The 24,988-nt window shown below is 37.6% G+C and overlaps 1 protein-coding gene across 2 annotated transcripts in view; it reads left to right on the top strand.

Moving 5' to 3' along the window:
* Positions 1 to 24,988, top strand: part of necab2 (N-terminal EF-hand calcium binding protein 2) — a 79,637-nt gene that overhangs the window by 22,982 nt on the left and 31,667 nt on the right. For both annotated transcript variants that reach the window (XM_026243441.1, XM_026243440.1), the window contains exons 3-5: positions 7,033 to 7,141; positions 10,782 to 10,807; positions 11,068 to 11,165. In XM_026243441.1, the coding sequence (XP_026099226.1) occupies positions 7,033 to 7,141; positions 10,782 to 10,807; positions 11,068 to 11,165 (233 nt within the window). The remainder of the gene's footprint in view (positions 1 to 7,032; positions 7,142 to 10,781; positions 10,808 to 11,067; positions 11,166 to 24,988) is intronic.

The following is a 24,988-nucleotide window of genomic DNA, read 5'->3' as shown; positions in this document are numbered from 1 at the left end:
TGTGAGCGGAGCATAGCAGGGAGCAGATCAGTGAATGAGAGGGTAGCGTCATTTTACTAGTGTTGCCATGTTACTGCACAATGCATACTATAGAAATGTCCTGTCAGTGTGTTATTTGAGCAGTCTTTACTTTTCCAGTGCCATTTTCGCCCAACAATTTTTGCATCCAAAACATTTTCCAAAGTACACATCAAATTTTTCAGTCTGTGCTGGAAACTAGAAATCAGTTACAGTAATGCTGTGTTCATTCCAGCCTAAATTATTAATGTAGTCTCAGTGCTAATGGATTAAGTAAACTTCTGTTTTACAAATTTCAATGGATTGGGTGCAATTAAATTAAGTTACAGAATGCTGAATAGTTGTGTTGCATTAGCTGATTTTAATTAAGTAAATTTAGCAAGTACGACTCATTTTGCAGTACAGGGATGAAGTTATTTTACTAAACTCTTTTCACACTTTATGAATATAAGAAAATGAGATAGTTGGTGGAAATAGCTGTGATTAGTTAGCGGTAAGATATTCTTTAATTTAACACCTTTTAAGAGGACTTTTTGTAAGTTTATCTTGGATAGTGTTCCTGTATCAGTTATAGACAATTTCTCCTCTTAAAAATGTATTCCTCTCTTATTGTGAAAGATAATAGATCTCTGAAGGAAAGTTCTCAGAGAGGTAAGTTTTATCTTTCAACCATCTTTCTTCAAGGAAACATTTAGAGCAAAACCCCTCAGGATACCTAAAAAAGACATGTTATGCATTCCCAATGAAATGTACACATGCAAATGATAAAATACCTGCTGACTTTATCCATCTTCTGATGCTGAATGTTGAAGAGTGAATTTCTGTCTGTCTTCTTTTAAAATCCGGATGGCTTTCTTCCAGATTGAACCTGTGTGTATACCAAGTGGACATTTGCCAGAGCCACATATTAGTGCAATGCAGAGGTCTTTCTAAAATTGTTTGATTTTATTTAAAAAAATAAACTTAACCTGTAATGCACATTTTTTATAAAGAGAATAATTTCAAACTGATAATAAACCAAACATTGTAATTTTTTTCTGATGTGTATTAGCAATCAGATCCATTTTAATTAATGCATTTAAATAGGGAAATCCCTGTTATAGTTTCTACATTTATAGGGTTTTGCTTTAAGCTAGTTGTTTTATTTTTTTAATGGTCCCTTAGCACTTCTGGCGATCACAGTCATGAATCTTCTGTCCTAATAATTAGCCAACTGCAGCAGTGAGCTGCATATTCATCATACTGCAGTCTGCATTACATTAGAGATGGGATTCATGAACTTTATTGACCACAAAACAGACTGAACTTACATTAGTCACTTGGCAGACTCTTCATCCTTGACTGATGGCATTGCTTTGAATGGTGCAGTACTAATAGAGCCCCACCCATTTCCCACTGGCCCACAGATACACTCACTCATACTCAAACAAGCTCCATTTGGAAATATGCATCCAACACTCTTCTGAATTGGCCTCTTTTGTCTGAGAGCCAGGAAATTATGCTTTCTGTTATTATAACAGGCTCTCTAGTTCCAGTTTGAAGATATTTGTGATTTGTAAAATTAAAATGAGACAGGAAACTTATTAAAACAAATCAACTAAAGCTAAATTATATATTGCTCTCACTATCCTTAGATAACTTGTGTTAGATAACTTGCACTGTTTTCCTTTTTTAACTTGCAGCATGAAGTCTGGTCCATATTGCCTGTTTTTCTGATCAAACCATTCACTTAGTCAAGTCATGTTTATATGTATAGCGCTTTTCACAATAAACATCATTTGAAAGCAGCTTTAAAGAATACCATACTGTTAAGTCTAAAATGCCTTTATGATTTAAAGGACTATTTTAACCAAACAAAAAAAAAAGACCCTGAGGCCAAAATGTAGATGAGTTTGTTTCCTTGTCATATGTTGATTGATGAACTGGAGTCGGATTGGATTGCTTGGATTATTGTGATGTTTTTATCAGCTGTTTGGATTCTCATTCTAACGGAAAACATTTACTGCAGAGGATCCATTGGGCACATGATGTAATGCTTAATTTCTCCAAATCTGTTCAGATGAAAACTAATGTACACCTCAGATGGCTTGAGGGTGACTGAAACTATTCCTTTAACATCGAGCAAGATCCAAGAGACACAATTTCCAGGCAGACTGGTACTTTACTTCTGGAAATTGCATAGCAGCCAGTCAATCAGATTGGTCCTGCTGATTTTCTGATAGTGCTTGCCAGTTTTGTGTGAAATATGCATCAGACAGTGAACAAACTGTGGGTGGTCTGTGGACAGAGCTCTAAAGAGCGAGGCTCATTTCTCAACAAAAAAAGTGTCTTAATTTCTCCATGGCTGTTTCTCTTGGGAAGGTCCTTGGGTTGATGCGGAGCCACAGTACTTCTGAGAGCGTTGCTTTTGAGATCTGCAGATTTGTAGCCCTCGTTTCTCTGTGCTAATGCACTTTTCTGGTGGCTGGGTCACACTAATAGGATTTCCATGTGAAATGCCCACTCAGGCAGCAGAGGTTAATGACTCATTTGAATGAATTGTGATTGAATCAAATTTGCTAGATGAAGCATTAATTGATTCTGTCAGTGGTGCCGGGATTAGGATTCACTCTTATTCAATCAGATTCTGGATCAGTTCTCATACAGCCATCCCTTATCGTCTCCACAGAGTGCAGTGGGCTATTATTGTAGTAGTTGATGTCTTCTTAATGAGGAATTTAAACATGGTTCCTTAATTGTTAGCATGTCATTTGTTTGATTGATGGGATATTGTTTTGAATAATAGTGTAATATGTTCCAAGTTAATGATAAAGTATATTATGTCATAATACCTCAAATATCTCTAATATGCACTACTGAAGTTTCCAAATTTACACATTTCGTCAAATGAAGTGAACGTCGACGGATATCCCATTCTCATGCTTCGGGAATAGTGAGCAGTGAACACCTCAAGGACCCTGTCAGTTGTAACACAGTTTCTATTTCCACAGCCAATTGTGTTCTTGTAATGCCAGATTTTAAATTACACTCATTTGTCATCAGTGAGATCGTCTTTGTATTAGAGCTAAACCAGTAAGATGCCACCCGAGAGCTTGAGCATGTCGTGCAGTCTCAGTAACACCTATTTGTGATTTGGCTCATTGTGCACAGTTACACTGTAAGCAAAACATGTCTTTGCTGGAGACATATGGAAGTGGGAGGATGAGTTGGGTAAATGTTTATCATGTGCTGATGGGTCTTCTCATGCTGCAATCACCCTGTCCCTGAATCAAATCCCAACAGACTTCAAAGGTACCGGTGTGCACCTCAGACGGGCGGGCAGACAGGCAATCTGAAGGCAGACAGATTAAATGATGCTTTGACAGACAAGGCTTACAGTGAGACAGGCAGGTAGGTCGAGTTTTTTTCCATGATGATCGATGTCTCTGAGCACGAGAAGCTGACCGGCCTGTGAAAAGCTCTTTTAGTGTTCATCCATCATTACTCTCAGAGTGGTGTCTTTGAGATGGGCCAGAGGGAGTGTGCGACTTTCATATTAGTTTAGCTTTTGAGTTTATTACTCTTTTGGCAATGGAGGGGGGCTGGGCAGTGCACTTCTGCATTAGTTTCCCAACAATCTCCAGGATCATTCTCTATGAGAAAAGGGTCACAGAATATGTGATCATGTTTCTGATGCAGAAAGAACATTATTATTCATACGGAGGTTGTTATAACCATGGGCAGAGTCACAATGACAAAGTTTTCTTTGGGCAGTGTAAATGAATAAATACTTTTCTACTACAAGGTGATTTGAAACGAGTGTGGATCAGGGATATTTTCTCAGATTTTGCAAAATATAAGATCAAACTGTCAATTTCAGAGTAATAAAGCTTAATATTCAAAAACTTAAACTTAGTTCGATTTTGATATAAGATATACAGTATGTTTTATATTTAATGTAGTGATATAATATATAAACAATTTTCACTGAAATTTCACAAAGAATTACAAACAAATGGCAAGTAACACATTGAATTAAACTGAAAAAGTTATTTTATAGTAAAACATGCTCTAAAGATCTTTGTTTTTTACTTTGAAAAATAAATTTAGTTAAAGTTATTCTTTAGCAAATCTCAAAATAACAACCAGTTAAATGTTGTAGACATAACTGATGTGATATCTGAATTTACTTGTAGCATTCAAATTACTGATTTTAGTTTTATATTGTTTTATTTCCCATTTATTTAGACAAAATATAATTTTAATATCAGCCATTGATCATGGTAACATGAAAATAATGAGTAATTTTTATTGTATTGAATGTAATTATATCATTGCATTTTGTTGCATTTAATTGGTCAAACATTTTAATATGATTACAGAAGTCAACCAAATGCTGCTGGTGTGGAACATATGGGCAGGCAAGGAAAAGAGACAAATAGAATGAAAGAGAAAAAGATGAGAGTGAGCGTATGTACGATTAATGATCCCAAAGGTCTGCTCCTGTTCTTTTGGTTACCATGGCAACATGAACCCCAGTTCTCCCCTGAAATGCAGTGTGAGTTGCGAGAGATGTGAGATGGGAAGAGACGTGTTTGTAAGGAGGTGCTAAGATGTGCTGGAGCCATTGGTTGTGAAAAGTGCTAATTGCCTGTATTTCATTGAAAGTAGCGAGGTCTTTGACAGTGTCCAGTCCCTGCAGACACTTCCCTTCCTACACAAATTAACCAAGCTTCACCTTTTGGTCCAGTTCCACCTCCCCAAACCCGTCTGATCAGTTGCTTACCCTGCGTCCAAGACAGAGCAACATTCGAGTTGCCTGTTTGTTTTCCTCGCCACCAAATGAAACCTTGTACTCTTTAGTCCCACTGAAAGACAGTTTTTGTTATAAGATAAAGCATTTTGCATTTTTTTTACTGTATATATATGTATCATATATATAAGGCTTAAGTTCTGAGTAAATGAAAAGCTGCCGTTGTCATGACGCTCTTACGGTTTCAAATGAGACTTTTCACTTTTAAATCCCCCTGAAAGGCCACTCACATTATCTGGAAGATAAACCATTTCTGTCCACCAAGCAGCATTACAGTGGCCCACCGGCAGTTTAGGTGAGAATAGCAATTTTGAGATAATTGCACAGCAGGACTGTTCAGTCTCTTAAATAGCTCTTCAAGAAGATAAAAATCATTAATTCTAACCAGCATCATGCAAACAATTATCACTGACATAAAATGCTGGTTGTATGAGATAAATTAGTCAGCTTAACCCAGTGCAGAGAGGTTTATTGACTCATTAAATTGTATTACAGAGGTAATGTTACTGTTACGCATCAGCTGTCACTAGAGCACAATGCTGAATGTGGAAATTGGGCAAGTAAATGTCTGTTTCCTGAGCAAGCACTCCTTACTGAGAGGAAGAGAAGAAAAGTGGGTCACTGCCTAATTAAGGGCTGGGTTCCCCGTGCTCCTCAGGATCACATAGAGATGGGGAAAGACAGAAACACACACTCCATATATAAGCTATTTTGCTTCCATTCCACCGTAACTTTCTAACTGTGATAGTGACAGAGAAAGAATGAGAACATTATAGAGGTGGAAGAAAACAAACACAAATGCACCGATATGGTATAGGGTGTTTTTCTATAAAGAGCAGAATGGATAAAGGTCATGTATAAATACATGGCCATGTGTTGGAGGTGTAGAACTGAAATGACAAGCCATAAGTGGTTCTCATTTCCAGTAAAAGCTTTTGAATTTAGAAACTACAATCCAATAGTTGCTTTTGAACCACTGATTGACTTCACTTGCTTTCATATTATATTTCGGCTGTAGTTTGTCCAATAAGTGCAGGTCTAACTCCAAGGACGAATCCAGGGTGATAAATATTTCATTTCTCCCAGCATTGACTGCAGCTGAGACTCCTGTTTGTAACATCCCCCTTTTCTCACCAGCCTTGACCCTTCCCCATAGAAGAAGCCACCACAGTATATCCACCTAGTAGCCTCCTGTCTCTCATCAGTCGTGATCCTTAAAAAAAGTCAGTAAGGTATTAATTATTATTATTATTATTATTAAAACTTTTGTTTAGCAGGGACACATTATTAATCTAATTCAAATGTATAATACTACAAATGTCCTTCTTTTGAACTTCTGCAATCAAACAATGCTGAAACAGTCCTGGAAAAAAAATGTCTCTGTTTCTACAAAAATATTAAGCAGCACAGCTGTTAGCATTGATAAGAAATATTTCTTGAGCAGCAAATCAGCATATTATGATTTCTGAAGGATCATGTGACATTGAAAACTGGAGCAATGGCTGCTGAAAATTCATCTTTGAATGACTGGAATAAATGACATTTTAAAATGATAAAATGACATTAGAAAATGTATTTTAATTTGTACATTTTATAACATTCCTGTCACTGTATTTTTGATCAACATAAAAGTAGCATTGGTGTACACAAGACTAATTAAAAAATATCCACCCCATATTTATGTATTGGAAATTGAACTAAATGACGTTACAATAAATTCAGAGTAATAAAAATTACTTATGAGACACTAGGTTTACTCAGAGATCTTGAATAAGTATATGCTTGCAAAGAGAGATGGCTATGCAGAAGATATTGTGCAGAAGACCTATAGATGGAAAAGGTTTGGGCATGTATTGTGTTAATTACTAACCGTGGGCTCTCGTTCCCTCATTAAGAATAATCCAGATTCCTCAACATTAGAACAAGGGTTAAGAAGAAACACACCTAAACCCATACATTTTCTGTGCATATTATAAAGAATGCTTTGTTCACACGCACTTTTTAGGGAACATGACCCCATGTGAGTCTATGGAACCCACATGTAGTTGTATTTTAATTTAAGACAGATTATACTGATTGTATTTGTGATGATCTGACTGATGGCAGCCTGTTCTGCCTGTTAAGATGTAGTTACAGAAATACCCACAGTGCTGATACACAGTACTGTCTGGGGTGTTAAAAATGAATGAGGCATGCAGCTAAAATCTCTGTTTCCCTTGCAGATGATGGAAAGCTCTCCCTTGATGAGTTCCAGGCTTTCTTCTCTGATGGGACTCTGAATGAAGAGGAGCTGGAAAAACTGTTCCACACCATTGACTCTGATAACACCAGGTGATTCTACAGACACACAGTCAACAGTCAATCACAATACAGGACAACAGAGGGGCAATAAAAAAGGACACAACATGACATTAGTTTAATTGTCAGGGATTGATTCAGAATAACAAAAGTAATAACAAGAAATTGATTGGAACTTTTTAAATTCGTTTCACTTTGTGTTTGTTCATCCTGGTCAAGTTGTTAATGTTGTTACATGTTCCAGTAAAAACATTAAAGCTATATTTAGAATGATCTTAATAGGACTGAGATGAGAATGGGGAATGGATGAGGTGATTTCCCCTGGAGCGCATGCATCACCTTATGCAAGCTGCTTTGCAAAGCACTGTAACTGTTTCATCAGTTTCGGAGCTGTGTATTTTCAGCAGGAAAAAAAAAATCTAACTTCTCACAGTCTCTCTAGTTTATTTAATTAGTCTGCTTTTGTCTTTTTTTGTTTGGCTAAGGCTAATTTCACAGCTAGCTTTTTATATATATTAAAGTAATTAATATATATCTATATCTATAGATAGATATATAGATAGATATATAGATACATATATATAATTTTTTTCACAAGTTTTGTTATTTGTTTTTATTTTTATTACAGATTGTCTGGAAATTACACAAAAATATGATGAATTAAAAATATATTTAAATGTAATAAATCTAATGACAAATAATAATAAACTTAATATGTGTTTTAAGTAGATACAATATATTTATTAAGAATAAATACTATATTTATTATATTGGATAATCAATTATACGTATCAAACCATTTTTTCACACACAATAGAATTAAAAAAAAGATAACTTCTGCATGTTACAATATTTAGCATATTTTATAATGTTTTTTTAATTTTATTTAATTGTATGATAGAAATTCACATTTTTAGATTGAAAGTCTGGTTATATGTAATAAAAATCACTGCCTAGGACAGGGCCATAGATGGAAAATAAATGGTGCATATAGTTTTTGAAGAAATAACCATGTAGGCAGGATCTTCAGATCTTGGTTCCCAATTTAACCCCTGACTTTAGGTAATGGTTTCTTAAGAACCAGGCAAGAAAAATGGGTCAGATTTCAGTTGTGGTGGACATAATTAAGGATAATGAACAGCAAGAAAAGGGGAAAACTGAAAGACAATGGTGACTGATGAGGGATAATAAAGGGATGGGGTTGAATTGTAATGGGACTAGACCCCTTGGAATAGCTTATATATTTGCCTCTCTTGGCACAAAACATTGCTTTACTCGCTTTCTGTCTCGCTTAAAGTTTTATGTTTGGAAAGTGTCTTACTGCCATCAGGAATGCATCTGTCTCATCTATAGTGATCTGCTGCCAGATCTCTCTCTCTTTCTGTTCTCTGTGTTTCACGCACCCTATTTCTCAGTGTTTTTGTGTATAGGTGTGTGCGTGTGTGTGAGCTGGTCTCTGGAGGCAGAGCAGCTCCAGTTATGTGTGTGTGTATTGTCTTTAATCACATTTCAGAATGAATTATGTAAAAAAGGAGGGGAAGTCTGCAGCTGCTGGGATGCGGTCGCTTCTCTTCAGGTCCCGTACAGCCTTTGCTCTAAATAGAGAACCACCAGAGCCCATAAGGATTGGTGCAGAGAAAAGGACAGAGACAAGAGGGCTAGATGATGAGATGGGGGGAGGGCTGGAAAAGATGGGGTGGGGGTGCTGAGAGAGGTTGAGGTGGTGAAGATTGAACGGAAGAAGAAAATTGAGAGCTTTATGCATGTCACCTTCTTGTGCTCGTTTCTCATTTACACTTATGTTTTGAATTTGAGATGAAACATGAGCCCTTATCTTTTGTCTTCCATTTATCTGAATATCAAGCTGACATTCACACAGTTTTACATCATTCTTAACAAATGAATCATTCACAGTGAGAACAGGAACATGCATCAAGAAAGTAAATAGGCTCAATTTTGTTTTAATGTTGACTCCATCCTTTCATCAACATATTGGATTGAAAATAATCACACTGATAAATCTGATCACTATAGCTTATCTTGCACAGAGCTAATGGGTATGAATAGAATAGGCCACTAAGAGAGAGAGAGACTCATGACATTCAGATGTCTTATACACAGCATCTCTTCCCGTCTCTTCTGTCCTCCGCTGAGGTTACCGTACTCTTTATTTGACAGGCCAGGCATCAAGAGCTCAGTACCAGTGAAAGGAGAAAGGATTGTTAACCGTGTTCACTCTCAGTGCCCACCCTACACCTGTAATTGTCATACTTTATATCTTTTGGTGATTCCCATTGCCGATGGAACTTCCATTTTAACAAGTAAGGGAAAGTATAAAAAAGTGAGAGATGAAAAGTCCAATAGCAAAAAAGATAGAGAGAGGATAGGATGAAGCCTAGAAAGTGTAACAACTGGGCAGTAGAAGAAAAAAAAAGGTTTTCTGTAGCATGCTTCTCTCTTTCTTTTTCCTCTTTTTTTTTCCAGTAGTGCCTAGTGTACAGTATAAGTACTTTTTGTATCCCCATAGTAATTAAGAATAAAAAAAGTTTAAATAACCATTTTTCATTACCTATTTTTGGATAATCCAGTCTATTAAATGCTTTAAAATAGTAAATGCTTCATCTCATCTGATTGTTTCTCCTTTTTGTTTTTGTTTAGAACTTGATAAATTCAACCTAAAATATATGATTATTCATATGCAATTAAGTCTGGCATCAATACAAATTGCAAAACGTCATATGTATTTAAAAAAATACCAAGCGGCAATGTCCCGCTCTCTCGTGAAGCCCATACGGAAGTGACTTAAACTGTAATTCATCGAGTGGCCTCTAGAGGCTGACTGCAAAAGGGAGTCAATCCCATATACTCCTAGTCCCCATGTTAAAATGCCCAACTTTACAGCAAAAAAAAAAAAAACATATTTGAAGCCTGTTGCAAAAAAATATTTTGTTCTATATAGCTAATTTTGCCCTTCATAACAACTATGAGGTGGGTGAATTTTTTTTATAACTCATCTGTTTAAATTATATTAAGCCTTAAAGTTCTGCATAATTAGAGACGCGCCAACTTGAGTGACTGGTGGATTGGTGGACTGGTCGAGCTAGGTGGGCGTGGTTTCAGCAACCAGCACCCTCCTTTTAGGCCATTTTCGATTACCCAGAAGTGACGGGTGGAGATGCTCTGCCAAGATGGTGAAGGCCGGCTCCGCGTACTTTTGGCTTCAAAAACTCTCTTTTGAAACCTACTGTATGGGTGACATCACGGACACTACGTCCATGTTTTTATACAGTCTATGAAAAATACTGAAACATTCAAATAATATAAAAAAATAGTTCTGACTACATTCTGATTGGTTGGCTAACACAAAATATATGCTTCTCTTCATTCATTAGTACTAGATCAGTGTCAAATTGGCTGATTAATTCAGTGTGATGGCGCATATAACTTTGCGGTCTGCTTAGGTACTGGTTTCAAAAATCACATATTTCTAAGTTTTGTGTAGTGTTATCTTTAAGATCCATATAAATAGATAGTTTAGTGAGATTCTGTATAACCACTCTTGTAGGACACAGATGTAACACTTGATTTGTGCTGGGTTTTTCCTTGTTTCTTATCTCTTTCTTCTCCTGCTTCTTCTGTTCTCTTTTTCTGTATGCTTCCTGCGATGTGTTAGTAATGTTGACACCAAGGAACTATGCGGTGAGTATCAGTATTTTGGTGTGTTAAGAATAGTAAGGAATTGAATTTTCTTTGCAAAGAAATATTTTCATTTGAATAGATGTGTGTAGAGTATTTTCTGATAGACAGTACATGGACCTAGATCTATTCATTGAGCCTGATTTCAGTTCTAATATCTGTTAACAGATTTTTTTAGATCAGTTTCGTTGGCAGTTTCCATATTGTTTGTGAGTTTTCAGGAAATGCATAATTCAGTTCTGGCTCATTTCTCTGTTCATTAGACTACTTTGCCAACCACATGGGGGACTATGAAGGTGTTCTGGCCTCCCTAGAGACACTCAACTTGGCCATTCTCAAAGCCATGGACTTCACCAAAAAGGTTAGTGTGCCAAAAACGGACTAAAGTGTCTCTGCTACAGTGGCCTTCTGCATTTTTGTCAGTACAAGGTCCAATAGCATATATTCTGATTTTTGAATATTTCTATTAAAACCTCACTGGTTTAGCTTAACGTCTGCTCCTTAATCATAGCCTGAATCTTATGTACTGTATTTCCTATAAGCATACTCCAGTTAATCCTTCCTCAGATGAGGGACAGATATTGAGCGAGGACTGGGAGCATGTTATTGCAGGCTCTCCTACTTGTCTAAATATAACCTCTCATTTCAAAGCTTGGCTTGCATATTCTGTTTGTGGTTTTCTTCTCATTAGCAAGCTGGTGCTCAGTTAGACAGCACTTCAGATTACTGAGCTGTGGCCATCACCAATATGTGCCTCTCTCTTTCTTTCCTTTCTAACTGAGTGTGTAATCTGATTTATAGAAGATGTAAAACCCCAGTCGCTCTCTGTTCTTTTTCCTCCAGCTCTTCTTGTATCAGTCTCTGAGCATATTCTTCCCTTCTTCTTGTGTTTCACACTCCCCACCGGCACGCTGGAGAATGTAATTGATGTTACTAAGGTCCTTGTTAATACTGCAGGTTAGACTTCTTAAATACCTGGCTGAGTGTTAGCTGTAAAATATCTGGCCTGATACAAACTGAGTTTTCCCTTTAAAAATTTATAGCCCATTTTGGGTACAGTTATTAGTGTTTGTTTTGTCTGTGCACATATAAGCTTCACAGCGATGGTTTCTGGGATCCAAAACCCTCTTATTGACAAACACTTCTGTTTTAATCCAGCTGACTGATTGCAAACCCTACACTGATTTCAGAAAGCAAATTATTACACCTTGTGATTCTTCACCATGTCTATATTTGCATTTCTGTTCTCAACAGATGCTTTCCTTCCAAAGCCACTCACAATTGTTAGTGTAAGCGCATAATTTTGTCTTTGAATTCTCCTTCAATCTTTTTTTTCTCTGTATCATTTTTCCTGCCACACCTGAGATTCTGTTGTACGGTATTTCTCTCTTGCAAACACAGCAATGTTCTGCTTGTGTTTTTGCATCTTCAGACATTACATTCCTACCCGTGCATCATTTTCAATTCAAATAAGTTGTTAAATGTATAGATGAATGTAATATAGAAGTGGGGGTGCAAAGGGGTCCTATGGAGATAGATTTTACTCAATGTATTTTTGTAAAAGTTAATGAGTTTGGGATATCATTTAATCTGTTTATTATCGCAATTCTGAATTTGATAATTTTACTGTTTTGTTTTCATATTTTTATTTGTAATTATTTATCTAACGTAGTTTTAGGTTTATATATTATATTTATATATTATTTATTATATTATAACTCTAATAGTTAGTAAATAAAATATACATATCGTTTACAAATTAAAAATAATGTTTTAATCACTACTTTTGTGGTAATGCTTATACAGTATATATATATATATATATATATATATATATATATATATATATATATATATATATATATATATATATATATATATAATTTTGTAAACGTTGTCTTTCATGTTTTTTCTCACAGTTAAAATTGATCTTTAATACATAAATACATCATATTTAAGGGACCCTTGGGATATAAAAAAAAGTCTGAAAAAGGAAAGTAAAATGAGAGAGAATGTTTTATTCATGCATTATTTTTTTGCATTTATTTATTTATTTCATTTATGTGTTTTTGTTCTATAAGACAAACAAACATAGCAAGAAGCACAAGTTGTATCTTACAAACTAATACGCTAGTATAATAGTAGAGATAAACAAAAGCAAGCACAAAGCAGCTCTTTATAAGACCAGTACATTTTTCCTTGTTGCACTGGGTTTGTAGATATGAGTTTGTGTGTGTGAATTTGAGTGGATGAGATGGAAGGAGAGACAGACAGTGTCATCTACGCAGTAGTGGTGATGTGATATATACCAGATGCTCTGCAAAGTGTTGGTGTAACAGCAACTGTTATCTAATATAGGGTAGTAGCAAAACCACAGGCTGTCTCTCCTGCAGTGAAGATGGCATTGTTGTAGAATATGTTAGGGCTGAGAGATCAGCTTGTTAAAAATGTACAACTATTTGATTTTACTAACAATGAAGTAATATCACACACTTTTATACAACAGTTTAGTAATCAAGTATTTTATATTATATATAAATATACATGGTGTGTGAATGGACTGGAGTGACAACAGCATTCTGTAACCTCTCTTCCCCATTACATGAACTTTGACATTACACTGAGTAACAAAAGCTACAGCTTTTGTTTATTCACCGTTTTCTCCATTACAGCCACATCTCTGGAGATTCATACCCCTCCACTAGCTGAGTAGCAGATCCATGAGATTGATGTCTGTCTGAGGGCGGATAATCAAATAGCCTAAAATCAAAGTGATGTTTGCCACAGGCATTGATATTGATAAGTGTCCCCTTACGCCTCTTCATTACTCAAAATCTAGTCCTCTGTTATCTGGAGAAGGTTAAAGGTTGTTGCTAATTATTAATGTAAATGTGTTATTTTCATACAGCCTATGAAATATTCATGTTCTTGCACACCAGGCATCAATTTGCACTGTAGCTTGTGTGGATTTTTAGTTGTGTGTAATGTGTATGGAGGGACACACTTCTGTTGAGACAATGGTGGAAATAAAGTGAACCCATTTCCCAGACGCCTAAAGCAGATTTTGATTATTAAAGTGCTGTGTATAGACTAGATAATTATTTTTATGGTCTCTAATTGGATCAGATGCTTTAACTATTCCATGGTGAATTGATCTGAGGTGTGGCCATTGGGCCAACATCTTTTATAGATTATAGACAGCAATATCCCCTCCATCTTTTATAGATTATAGACAGCAATATCCCCTCTTCACTGGAAGCAGTCTTGCTGTACTCTGCATTTTATTTTTATTTTTTTTGTTGTTGTTTTTTCCTGCTCTGAGTTTGCTCATTCGTGTTGCCTTTTTATAAACCCTCATACAGGTTATTTGTATGTTATATAAGTAAATGAAAACCAATATGCAGAATCAACTGATTTCCCCCTCTGATTTTCAGACAAAAAAATAAAATATAATAAAAAACAATATAAATATTTTTTTATAAAATAAATTCATTAATAAATATAAATATAGGAAAAAAATCTAAACAATAAAATGTTTTGTGTATTCACAAAAATCTATCTATCTATCTATCTATCTATCTATCAACCTATATATCTATCTATCTACCTATATATATATATAAAATACAATAAATGACAATAAAGAACTAATCTTTAAAAAAACGTTTATTATAAGATCAAATGTATTTGAATTTGATAATAATAATTATTATTGTTGTTAAAATCTGGTTATTGGTTTGCACTATATAGCAGCAATCAACTGATATTGCCTTTTTATGAGAAATACTGATACAGGTTATGTTTATGCAAGTACCGTATAGGATAACTGAAATGCAGAACCAATTTAAAATTATATTTTTATTCTCAGATTTTCACACAAAAAAATTGCAATATTTTAAAAAGCTATATAAATAATAGTTTTAGTAAAAAAAATAACAAAATGTATTATTAGAAATAATTAATATTTAGTTATTATAGGTTTTTTAATGACTTAATAACTACTTAATTATATACATTATTTTATTAAGAGTAGCACAGATCAATCATTGGTCTATCCTGTGCATTGTCCCCCCCCCAAAAAAAAACTACTGTTACTGCCAAAATTCTATTCAAATCTATGCTCTTCCATTACATTGGCATACACTTTAACTGTGGCTTATTCAGAGGCTTATTTTTTTGCAGCTTGTCTTTTGGGAATGCTTGGAGAAAGAAAGATTATTTCTCTCTGTTATCTCAACCTCGCATCTCATTAAGTCTCTCAACCGCAATTGCTGACATCCCACTGAACAAATGAGCTCAATAGAAGAGCACTGATGTGAGAAAAGAGGACAGCTCTCTCTTTCTGTCTCAACCTGTCAGAGCAAGAGAGCAAAAGTAGATCAGAGCCACCGACTGAGACGAAAACACCCGCACTCACTGTCAGCGGACTCATGTTATCTTTACGAGCAACTGCTTTGTCGTTCGCACATCATCTTGACGTTACCGGCTTGCCGCTTGTCTTCTGTGTATTTTCGAGTGAACAGAACAATTCTAAAACTTAGTGTCAGTGCATTTCCTGAGAACATACGAATGACACATGTTCAAAATATCAAATTACTGATTGCACTACAGATCATTACAAACTTACAGATAGGATGGCAGATGGACTATATTATACCATTGCCTGATGTGAGCTTTCTTTGTCTTTTACAAAAGATGCATGATTTATTGTTGTAAATATGAAGAATGATACCAATTAAGCTGAATGTCAAAAAAACATTACTGTTATGTACTGTACTTTCTGCAACTGAAAAGAAAGTAAAAAGGTTCAACATTTACTGAAGTCAAATCTGCAGGAAGTGAACAGAAGTGTCTTAACCAAATCCCACCCAACAAAATCCTATCATGCAAATAAATAAAGGCAATTGTTTTTCAAAAGCGCAAAAGAGTCATCATCACCCGTGCCATAGTGTGTTGAAGCTTAATACTTCAAGAACATGTTTTAATTGGCCATTTAGCAACTGGAGCAGGACGCTATTGGAGGAAAGATGATAGGAATAAAAGAAAAGCAAGAATTCATTAAACACATTTCATCTTTCATTCGCCTGTCCTGCACACAGTTTTAATGAGCTCTTCTAATTAGCTGCTGCTTAGTTCAAGCACTTGGACTTTGCCCAGACATTCACACACTGTGCTTCTTGTTAAGTCTTCAAATAGAGAATGCTTACTCTTCAATTCAATCCCTGTAGTTTTTTTTTTTCTATTTTAGACTAAGATTTGGGTTTAGCAGTGTTAACAATGACAGACGTTTAAATAGACCGAATTTCTTATCATCTCTTCTCAAATCATTTTCATGCAGTTCAGTTTCATGTCTTTCAGCTCATTTCAGCCTGCTTCAAGTAATGTAACCTGTGTTTTTTCATGTGCCGAAGTGAGCACATTTGCCAGTGGATAAAAAAAGGAGTTATTGTGGGAGTTTCTGTTGTTTAAAATGTAAATCCAGAAATTCATTAGGATGCTATGCTGGGAGCTGTCATGTTTTGAACAGGTTGGCTGTGCAGTGCACTCTGAAGCCTTTGTTTGATGCCAGGGTTGATATTAATAAGCCTGCCACATGGCAAACAGTAATTATGCTTACAGGAAGGGATTTTGGCAGGTATAGAGGGGGACAGGGAACTTTATTATTCCAGTTTTACATTTGTTTTTTTCTGTCTTGAAAGCTCGTCCTCACCAAAGTTCCATATGTTTGATAAAAAATACAGGAAAAACAGCAATATATTCAAATCTATGACAATGCATAACTGTTATCTATCTTATTATATTTAAAAAAGTAAATTGGTGCTTAAAGCTGCCATCTGTAATGTTTGGCAAAAAAAAATCAAATCATACTCCACATTCCATACCAGATGGGGGCAGTATGCCTCATTACAGCCTCAAACGAGAAACGGCATAGTCTCAATGCTCCGCCCCTACTTTCACAACAACACTACAGCCATAGCAGAAGCCTAACTGTGCGTTCACACCGCAGGCGTCTAGAGCATCAAAAATCGTTCTTGCCGCTCTGCTCACGACTCTGCAGAAAGATTTGTGAGCGCTCAGACGCTCTGATGTAGATCGAATGCTTATTTTGTATTTAAAGCGGCCGCAAAGCAAACAAGCTTGTTGATCTCGTGCAGACTAACCACAAGGCGTTATAACCTCATTAAATATTGTTGTGGACGAAATATTAGGATCCTTTACTTAAAATGAACAATCTCAGACACCTTGGTCCACGTATCACTTTTAATTTATTTATTTATGTCCCTGTAGGCAAACAGGGACACATCATAGATGAATACAACGCTTAACAGCAATAATCAACCTGTCCTTTATTCTGCTTGAGAACTAATGTGCCAACTCTCAAGCATTCACCGTGAGACACACGCAATTGACTCTTTTCACACGCTTTCACGCCACACATCAATTTTTCATGCACAGAAAAACCACTAAGCAAAGAGGACACGGAGACCAACAAACTAGAAAGAGCAGGTTAGTTATGATATATAGGGCTGTGCAAAAAATCGAATGCGATTTTCATGCACCTCTCATCAGTAAAGACGCTCCTGTAATTAGAAGTATATCTCCAGCACGAGCATTCAGATCAGGGTTGCCAGATTTTCACAACAAATCCTGCCCAGTTGCTTCTTAAAACTAGCCCAATCGCGTTTCCGGGAGGTTCCCCGATAAAAATTGCTTCCCGGGGTTAAAATATGAATTTTTGGGAAGGGTTTCCCTGGTAAAATTAGCATTTTAGGGGCTAAATATGATGTCTTTAATATGATAAATAAAGACATGCACAGCCCTATATAATAAGATGGGTAACGTAAGGTTATAGCTAGCTAATTATCAAACGCAGCTACGGTTAGCCATTGCTAACATTAGCACATTTATCGAACAGCCTTCGATACATTTCTATGTTATAACTTCCCGAAAACAAATACACAAACATATAAAACAAACTTCTAGCGAAATACTAACAGCATCTAACTTGCAAGTTCGGAGTCGAACCTCATTTCTTTCAGGTCCATCAGTTTTCTCCAGCGATTAAAAGCAGTGCCTTCCGCTCTTTTCCCTGAACTGAAAGTAGTGGGCTGTACTTTCCACACGATTGACATCAGGTTCAAGTATACGCCCACAAGCCCTGCGAGTTATTCGTGTATTGTAGGTTGGCTGTTGGATATGTTGCCCGCATACCGCCTCCCACGGCCGAAACTGGTATTACAACACCTGTCGGGCCGGGGCTAGTAATGCTAATGCTAATTAAGGTTGATATCTCTGCAGCACAATAACTTGACATTTTTTTAATGACATCATCTCCCTTATTTCTTCTCATTCTTTTGATGCGTGTAGGTCATGTTATGGATATTTTTACCTCAATTTCTGCATATGGCACCTTTAAGAAACATTTTATATTATCAGTATTTGAAACAGTTCTGAAGTGTGTCCTCTAGGGGGTGCTATGGGGAACACCTTGTTGTGACCCATTATGGATGGCTCCACTGCAAAGTTGGACTTGCCATGAAAGTGCGCTAACAAGGTGACACCGTGAGGCCGCCTTGATGAGCGTTGTCTTTCTGACCATAGCCCTCCAGCTCAGGTGAGCCTTCCATTTCTCCCTGATCTCCATTCAGAGATCGAAAAGAAATGAAAGAGGCTGTTTTCTTCTCGCATCCATCAGTTGCGGCATAAGAATTGTGTGAAAACGGCTATGAGAGGATGCCCCCTGTAGAAAGATCTTTCTTTCTGCGAGGGAGACATCCTCTCTTAATCTCCCTCCTTGCCATCTAAGCTCCAAAAAATACATCTTGCTTAAATGGCAAGGCATATGCAGCAGCAGGTTAGACTGTGGCTTTATTACTTTATTATGGTGGTGCTTCAAGCATGTCAGACTGATCTGATAAGAGACCTTGATAGAGGCGGGGGCCTTTTTCCTGATCAGGTATCCGAGCTGCGCCGCACCACAGATCTCTCTCCATGCTACCAAGCAGGCCGCCTCTGCCATGAGCAGGACTATGGCGGCCATGGTGGTTGCGGAGAGACGTCCCTGGATGAACCTGGCAGACATCGGGAAGAAAGAAAAGGCTCTCTTCTCGATGCTCAAGTTTCGCATTCTGAACTTTTCAGTATTTACGTTGAGACGGTGATTGAGAAGTTGAGGGAGACAATGGCGCACTCTGCTGCTTTCAGATCCTTCGTTCCACGAAGGTCCAGGTCTGAGCACAAACAACATAGGGGTCCTGGCCTTTCTCAAATCGAGGATCAAAGATGGGCACAGAAGGCTGGTGTCACGACTCGTGCTCCTCCCCCAACTTCGGGCAGGGGTAAGAGGAATTGTGGGTCACAAGGAGGTAAGCAGAACATAAGGGATGTGATCCAGATGAAGCAGCGTTCTCGTCTGAATCAGAGCGATACAGAGGTATCTACTCATTCCCTTTAGGGATTTTTAACTTCTGCTTTTATCCTCCCCTTTCTAATTCCCCTGTAACCACCAGCTTTCCACCTGATCGAGGTTAGGTGGAAACCTCTCACATAACAGTCTCCTACGCTGGACCTATAATGGTTTTGGCTGGTTCTATGTTCATAACAACCACCCTACTGATGGTCCGGACTAAAAGGAGGGGCCCCTTGAGCGGGGCTCCAGTGCAGGAGGGTGGGTGAGTATGCAACCCTTGCTGTATATACTTATGTGTATTAAATTCCTGGTGGTTTTGTGTCTACTAATAAATTCCGTGAGTTTACTTTGCAGTGCTCAGTTACAGTGTTTACTAAACACTCACCAGCACCAGCCATCCGGCTTCATGTTCTGGTATTTGGCAGCTGAGATCACAGGTTTCTGCGGGAGCCTCCTTGATCATCAAGCCTGGCACAGCACTGCAGGGAATTTCATGGATGTCTGGCCAGGTCACCCTGAAGGGTCTCCTGGCCGCTTAAGCCCCTTTCACACTGCACGTCGGACCCGGCAAATTGGCAGAACATTGCCGAGTCGCCTTCTGTGTGAAAGCAAACACATCCCGGGATTGATTCCAGCATTGAACCCGGGTCGGGGACCTAGTAACATTGCTGGGTTCAATCCTGGGATGAGCGCTGTGTGAACAAAAGCCAGATCTAATGCCATGTCAAAGTGATGACATGCGTTATCACGCGACTCTTTTACTGGCTGTTTTGAAGGAAGATCAATGTTCGCGATGAAAAAATATGTGCAAACTGTAATGAAGCAGAGATCAGTTAGTTCCTCACTTTCCGCACTGACGCCAAAATCGTTTGCTTGCTTCAGTGAAAGTATAATGTGCCTAATGTTTTCGACTCATACATTACACTTCACACCCTGATGTCACGTGTCGTTACGGGATCTTTACGGGTTGTGTGTGAAAGCATGCACATATCCCGGGTAATCACTAGCAGTTTGAAAGTGCAAAATCTAGCGACAAGGGAACAATTGCCGGAACACTTTACCCGTGTATTTGCCGGAATGGCAGTGTGAAAGGGGCTTTAGTTGCACTTTCTAAAATCCACGAAGTGGTAAGTGTGCACGCAAAATTCTGCGCACTTTCTGAAATCCTGTATGGTAAGGGTTACGCGCTCCGCTTTGTTCCCTTTCTTGAGATGATTAGACCTTGGTTCCTTGGGCTCTATTCAGCCAGTGTGTATTCGTTTATACACTTCAAGCATCACTTCCCTCAACATGAGGGGCTATTTGGGCAATTCTCATGGTAGTTTAGCAGCGCTCCCCTTTTCCAAGAAAGGTCGCCTATGAACATGCTACGGGGGATACTCCTGAGACTGCGCTCTGCGCTTTGTGTTTATTTTGATTATAAAAACAAATAAAATGAAACAAATAAACAAATAAAAACCAAACACAACTAAAACCCAGGCCTGGTCCTCTCTCGTCCATCACTGTGGTCGCTCCTATTTTATATCCTTCCATCTCCCCCGTGGGACCCGAGACTGGTGGGTCGAGCAGTTGTCGCTCATTTCCAATCACTCCACCAGCCTCGCTCCTGTTCCCACGGCTCTCGGCCCTGCCCCACTCGTCACATCCACACTGTATTAAGTTCGCAAGCTAGTATTCTGCATTCCTTCTAAAATCCTATATGGTGAGGCCTTCGCACAGTTGCTTCATGCCCTTTCTTGAGTTGGTAAAGGCCCCGTTCATCTTGGGCGGCACTCCACCTATTTATCCTTGGATACTTATTTAAACAGGGTGTTGCTACTAGGTATCCATTGAGAAAGCTCTTTCAGCAAGCTTATGAGAGAGCAAGCAGTAGCCCCTGTGTGAAAGGCAAGACTTAGTATAAAATAATAGGTTCTTAGCTGTATCCCTTTAAAGGAATCTTTGCTGATTCCAAGCCCTCTGCTCTACCCCGGGCTGAGGCACTAAAAATTAAGTTGGGTATGTAGCTTAGGCCTTTGGCCCTAAGGGGTACTTTCACAGACAGCAGTCTAAACGTCCAAGTTGCAACTCCCATGGAAACTGTAGAGTTGGTACTTAGTGTTCACCATGATTCTGACCTGCACTCCCCTCAGCATGGCGGCATGGGTATACTGTTCCCAATAGCACTCCCTAGATGACACAGTTCGAAGTTCCCTTGAAAGGGAATGTCTCAGGTTACGAAAGTAACCATGGTTCCCTGAGTAGGGAACGATACCCTGCATCCTCTAGCCCCCTGCTACAGACAAAGAAGTAAATGACGTGTTCTCCCGGTGCCTGTTTACAGTCACGCCTGTAGTGACATCAGAGGCTGTCGCTGGCCAACAAGTTGGTGTTTTTTCAATGTATGCTTCAGACAAGGGTCACGACGAGGTGCTCCCCATAGTGCCCCCTAGAGGACGCAGTCTTCCCTACTCAGGGAACCATGGTTTCTTTCAAAACCATGAATTAAACCATGAGACGTTTTTTGCCCTTTTTTCATCTTCCGGGTTTAACATCTACATTGTATTTACGTCACAATTTGTGACGTGGCAATGGACTATAGTATGTCAATGACGCATTGGTGCTGTTAAATTATTAATAGGGCCTTTTTGTTTACTAGGACGTGACGTAAGCCGGTTAACAGTGATGTCATTTGTGTGCAGCGTTCAACAATGTTAACAAAGAAGAATAACGTTAATAACAGGAGGATAGAGGATGCTGTGATCAGAGATTTTTTGTTGTGTCTCGAGGGTTTCACAATAATGGACATGGAATGTCCACGTATACGTAAATCGATTAAAAGAACGAAAAGGAGGACTAAGAATCTCCAACGACAACTCGCAGTGTTACATTTGCCACAAGTCCCTGCACTTCAGCATTGTATATTTATCGCTGTTCATCATACTAGCGAAATTTGTACAGTATGTTTAAACAGCGTTTTAAATCATGGCGGGTGAGGGCATTTTTGAATGCGTCTGACCAATCAATTTCTACTTACGTCACGGTTAGTACCAGCCGTGCTGGTTAGACCCTGCTCCGGAGTAAGATCTAATTTGGTTTTCGAAAAAGGCAGTCCAGTACTAACATCCCACCTAGTTCTTGCGGTGCGAAAACACCCAAAATTGGGTAGTTCCACAATTAGTTCTGGTACTATAAAAGGTTCCTGTGGTGCGAAAGGCCCTTATGAGACTGTGTGTTCTTATCCTATGATAAGACACTTCACTTAATTATTAACAGCATGTGTTCATTTGCTATGACAGATCTTTCAGACTATGAGATGACATCGCACACATTAACTGAGAGAAACATTCATGGATGGAAGAAGAGTGTTTTTTTTTTTTTGCTTTGAAATAAGAGTTTAACACACAAACGTGATTCATTCACTTGGTGAGCAACTGTTTTCACAGCTCTGTGACACGACCCATCAAAAGGCTTATATAAATGCCACAGAATAAGCCTTAAAAGTACATAGAGGTGCAACAGCATGTTCATATATATGTTTTCAATGCAGAATGCAAATGGCTGTGCAATTATTTGTGTTTTAACTCGATGGGAGGGAAATTAAACTGTCTGAACACAAAACTGTGTGTATTGTTTGTCTCCCCTATTTCCCCTCGTCCAATCCGCTGCACACCACGCCCACTTTTTTACAATAGCTTCGCTAGATAAGACCCTTATTTCTTGTCTGGTATCGTGTAGAGCCCTTTGAAGCTGCAATGAAACTGTAATTTAATCCTTTTAAAATACTCCGTCATTTTGGTCATACTGATAAGAGTATCACATCTTTTGAATCTGTAAAGCCTCTACGTTTATTTGTGTGCACTTATAATAACAAGAAAACATTGCGTTTTTGTAAAATAATAAAAACAAATAGGGTTTGCTTTTCTTTGGTTTATTAATAAACTTGTGATTAGTCGACTAATGCTTAAAATGAACGACTACTAGTCGGCCTGAAAAATCTTTAGTCAAGAGCAGCCCTATATATTACACACCTCACGTGTTCAGTCACCCTCACTTGCGCTCATTTGCTTCGGGTTGCACAGTGTCAGCCCGGTTACCTAGTTACCCTGGTAACCACTTATGCCATTTGAGAGTTATTTTGAAGAACATCATATGGCGTGCTTAAGGAGCTTTGCATAGTGTTACTTTGTTTTTTGTTTTTGTTTTTTTATGTAAATAATTAAATGATTGACTTTATTCTACTGATTGCATTGAAATCTGTTACTGTAATTAAAAAATTTAACTCTGTTACATTTAATGCAGTTGCTTTTAATACAATGTTAATGATAATGATAATAATGAACAATGTTATATTGCTAAAAAGATGTGGAAATCTGAATGCTACTCCTAAATGTGCTTATTGAGCTTTCAATTTTCAGTTTCCCTTTGTTCCTTGCGTACAACTTCTTTGTTCATAAAGGGTTTTCATTATATGATGTTTGCAGAAATCTGGTTCAATTTAGACATGAACGCCTAAATTAAAAAGGGGATGTCTCCATACTTTTGACTTTATAGTCCACATATGGCAATAACATAATAATGACAATATGAGAGTGCAAAAGCATCATGGACCTTAAACTAAAATAATTTCAAGAACATAAATCTGCAGTATACAGAGACCATAACTCAGATTTCTGGAACCTACCATGATGCATTACCACTATCCTTGAAGGTAATTTAATTTGGGGCTTATTGAAATGTTGCTGCTGCTGATTCAGTTAGTGTGCAGGGCTTCAGTTTCATACACTTGCTATGTACATTTGTCATATACAGTACAGGCTGTTTACTGGCCTGTTAGAGCATTGTAATACCCAGCACTGGGGACAGGATAAAAAAAATACTAGCAAAAACAATTAGAAGATTCATTCTTTCCTCCCTTGCTTTTCTCCACAGTGTGACTGAATATTTATGAGACAGCGAGCCTGGAATTCAGATTCTGTATGTTGCCATAATGGCATCCTTGAGCAGGCTGTGTGCTAATGAGCCCGGCTCAATGTACTAAGCTGCTGTATGTTATGGAATTGCTTTTCAAGCACTTTCCTTTCTGCTTTGGCATAACTTGAAGTATGGTGTTGTGTAACATGAGGGTGCCTTTAAAATCCATTTGTCACCAGTCAATTTAAATTTACATCCTATGTTTTCATCTGCATAAATGACCATTTTTGCAGCAACAACATGGATATAATAAGAAGACAATGAGAGGACAGCATTGGGATACACTAGTGAATCAGAATGTCACTGTTGAATGGAATTGTTGTGGATCAGTTGACAGGAAGTGTTTTATAGTCTAATCATTGTTTTACTAAAGTATCATGGGATATAATGCTTGGTTTATCAAATCTCCAATACAGAAAATCTAGCAAAATGAAGAATTTAGGAAATATCCCCTTTCCATTCATGTAATAGAACCTTTGCAATGCAATTAAAAGAAAAGCATTGATGTTCTCAGAAATGATCTGCTCTGGCATTCTGGTCCATAAAATGTAGGATAATTCATTAATCGTTTCTATGTGTTGAATTTCAAATATAAGTTTTTATCTGGTAATACCCATATGTTGACTGTATGAATGTGACTATCATCATACTGATAATGAAATGCATTATTAAAAATGTATTACATTTCAAAACATTTAATACTTAAATGTATTTAATTATAATTCTACTTAATATTCATTATACAGTGATATGCATTGATATGATATACACATATACTGTATATTGTTACAAAATATTTATATTTAAAATAAATGCTGCTT

The sequence above is a fragment of the Carassius auratus genome, unplaced genomic scaffold, assembly GCF_003368295.1.
Source record: "Carassius auratus strain Wakin unplaced genomic scaffold, ASM336829v1 scaf_tig00003529, whole genome shotgun sequence".
Lineage (NCBI taxonomy): Eukaryota > Metazoa > Chordata > Actinopteri > Cypriniformes > Cyprinidae > Carassius > Carassius auratus.
Note: the sequence above shows the minus strand (reverse complement) of the source record. Positions and strands in the feature narration are given on the sequence as shown.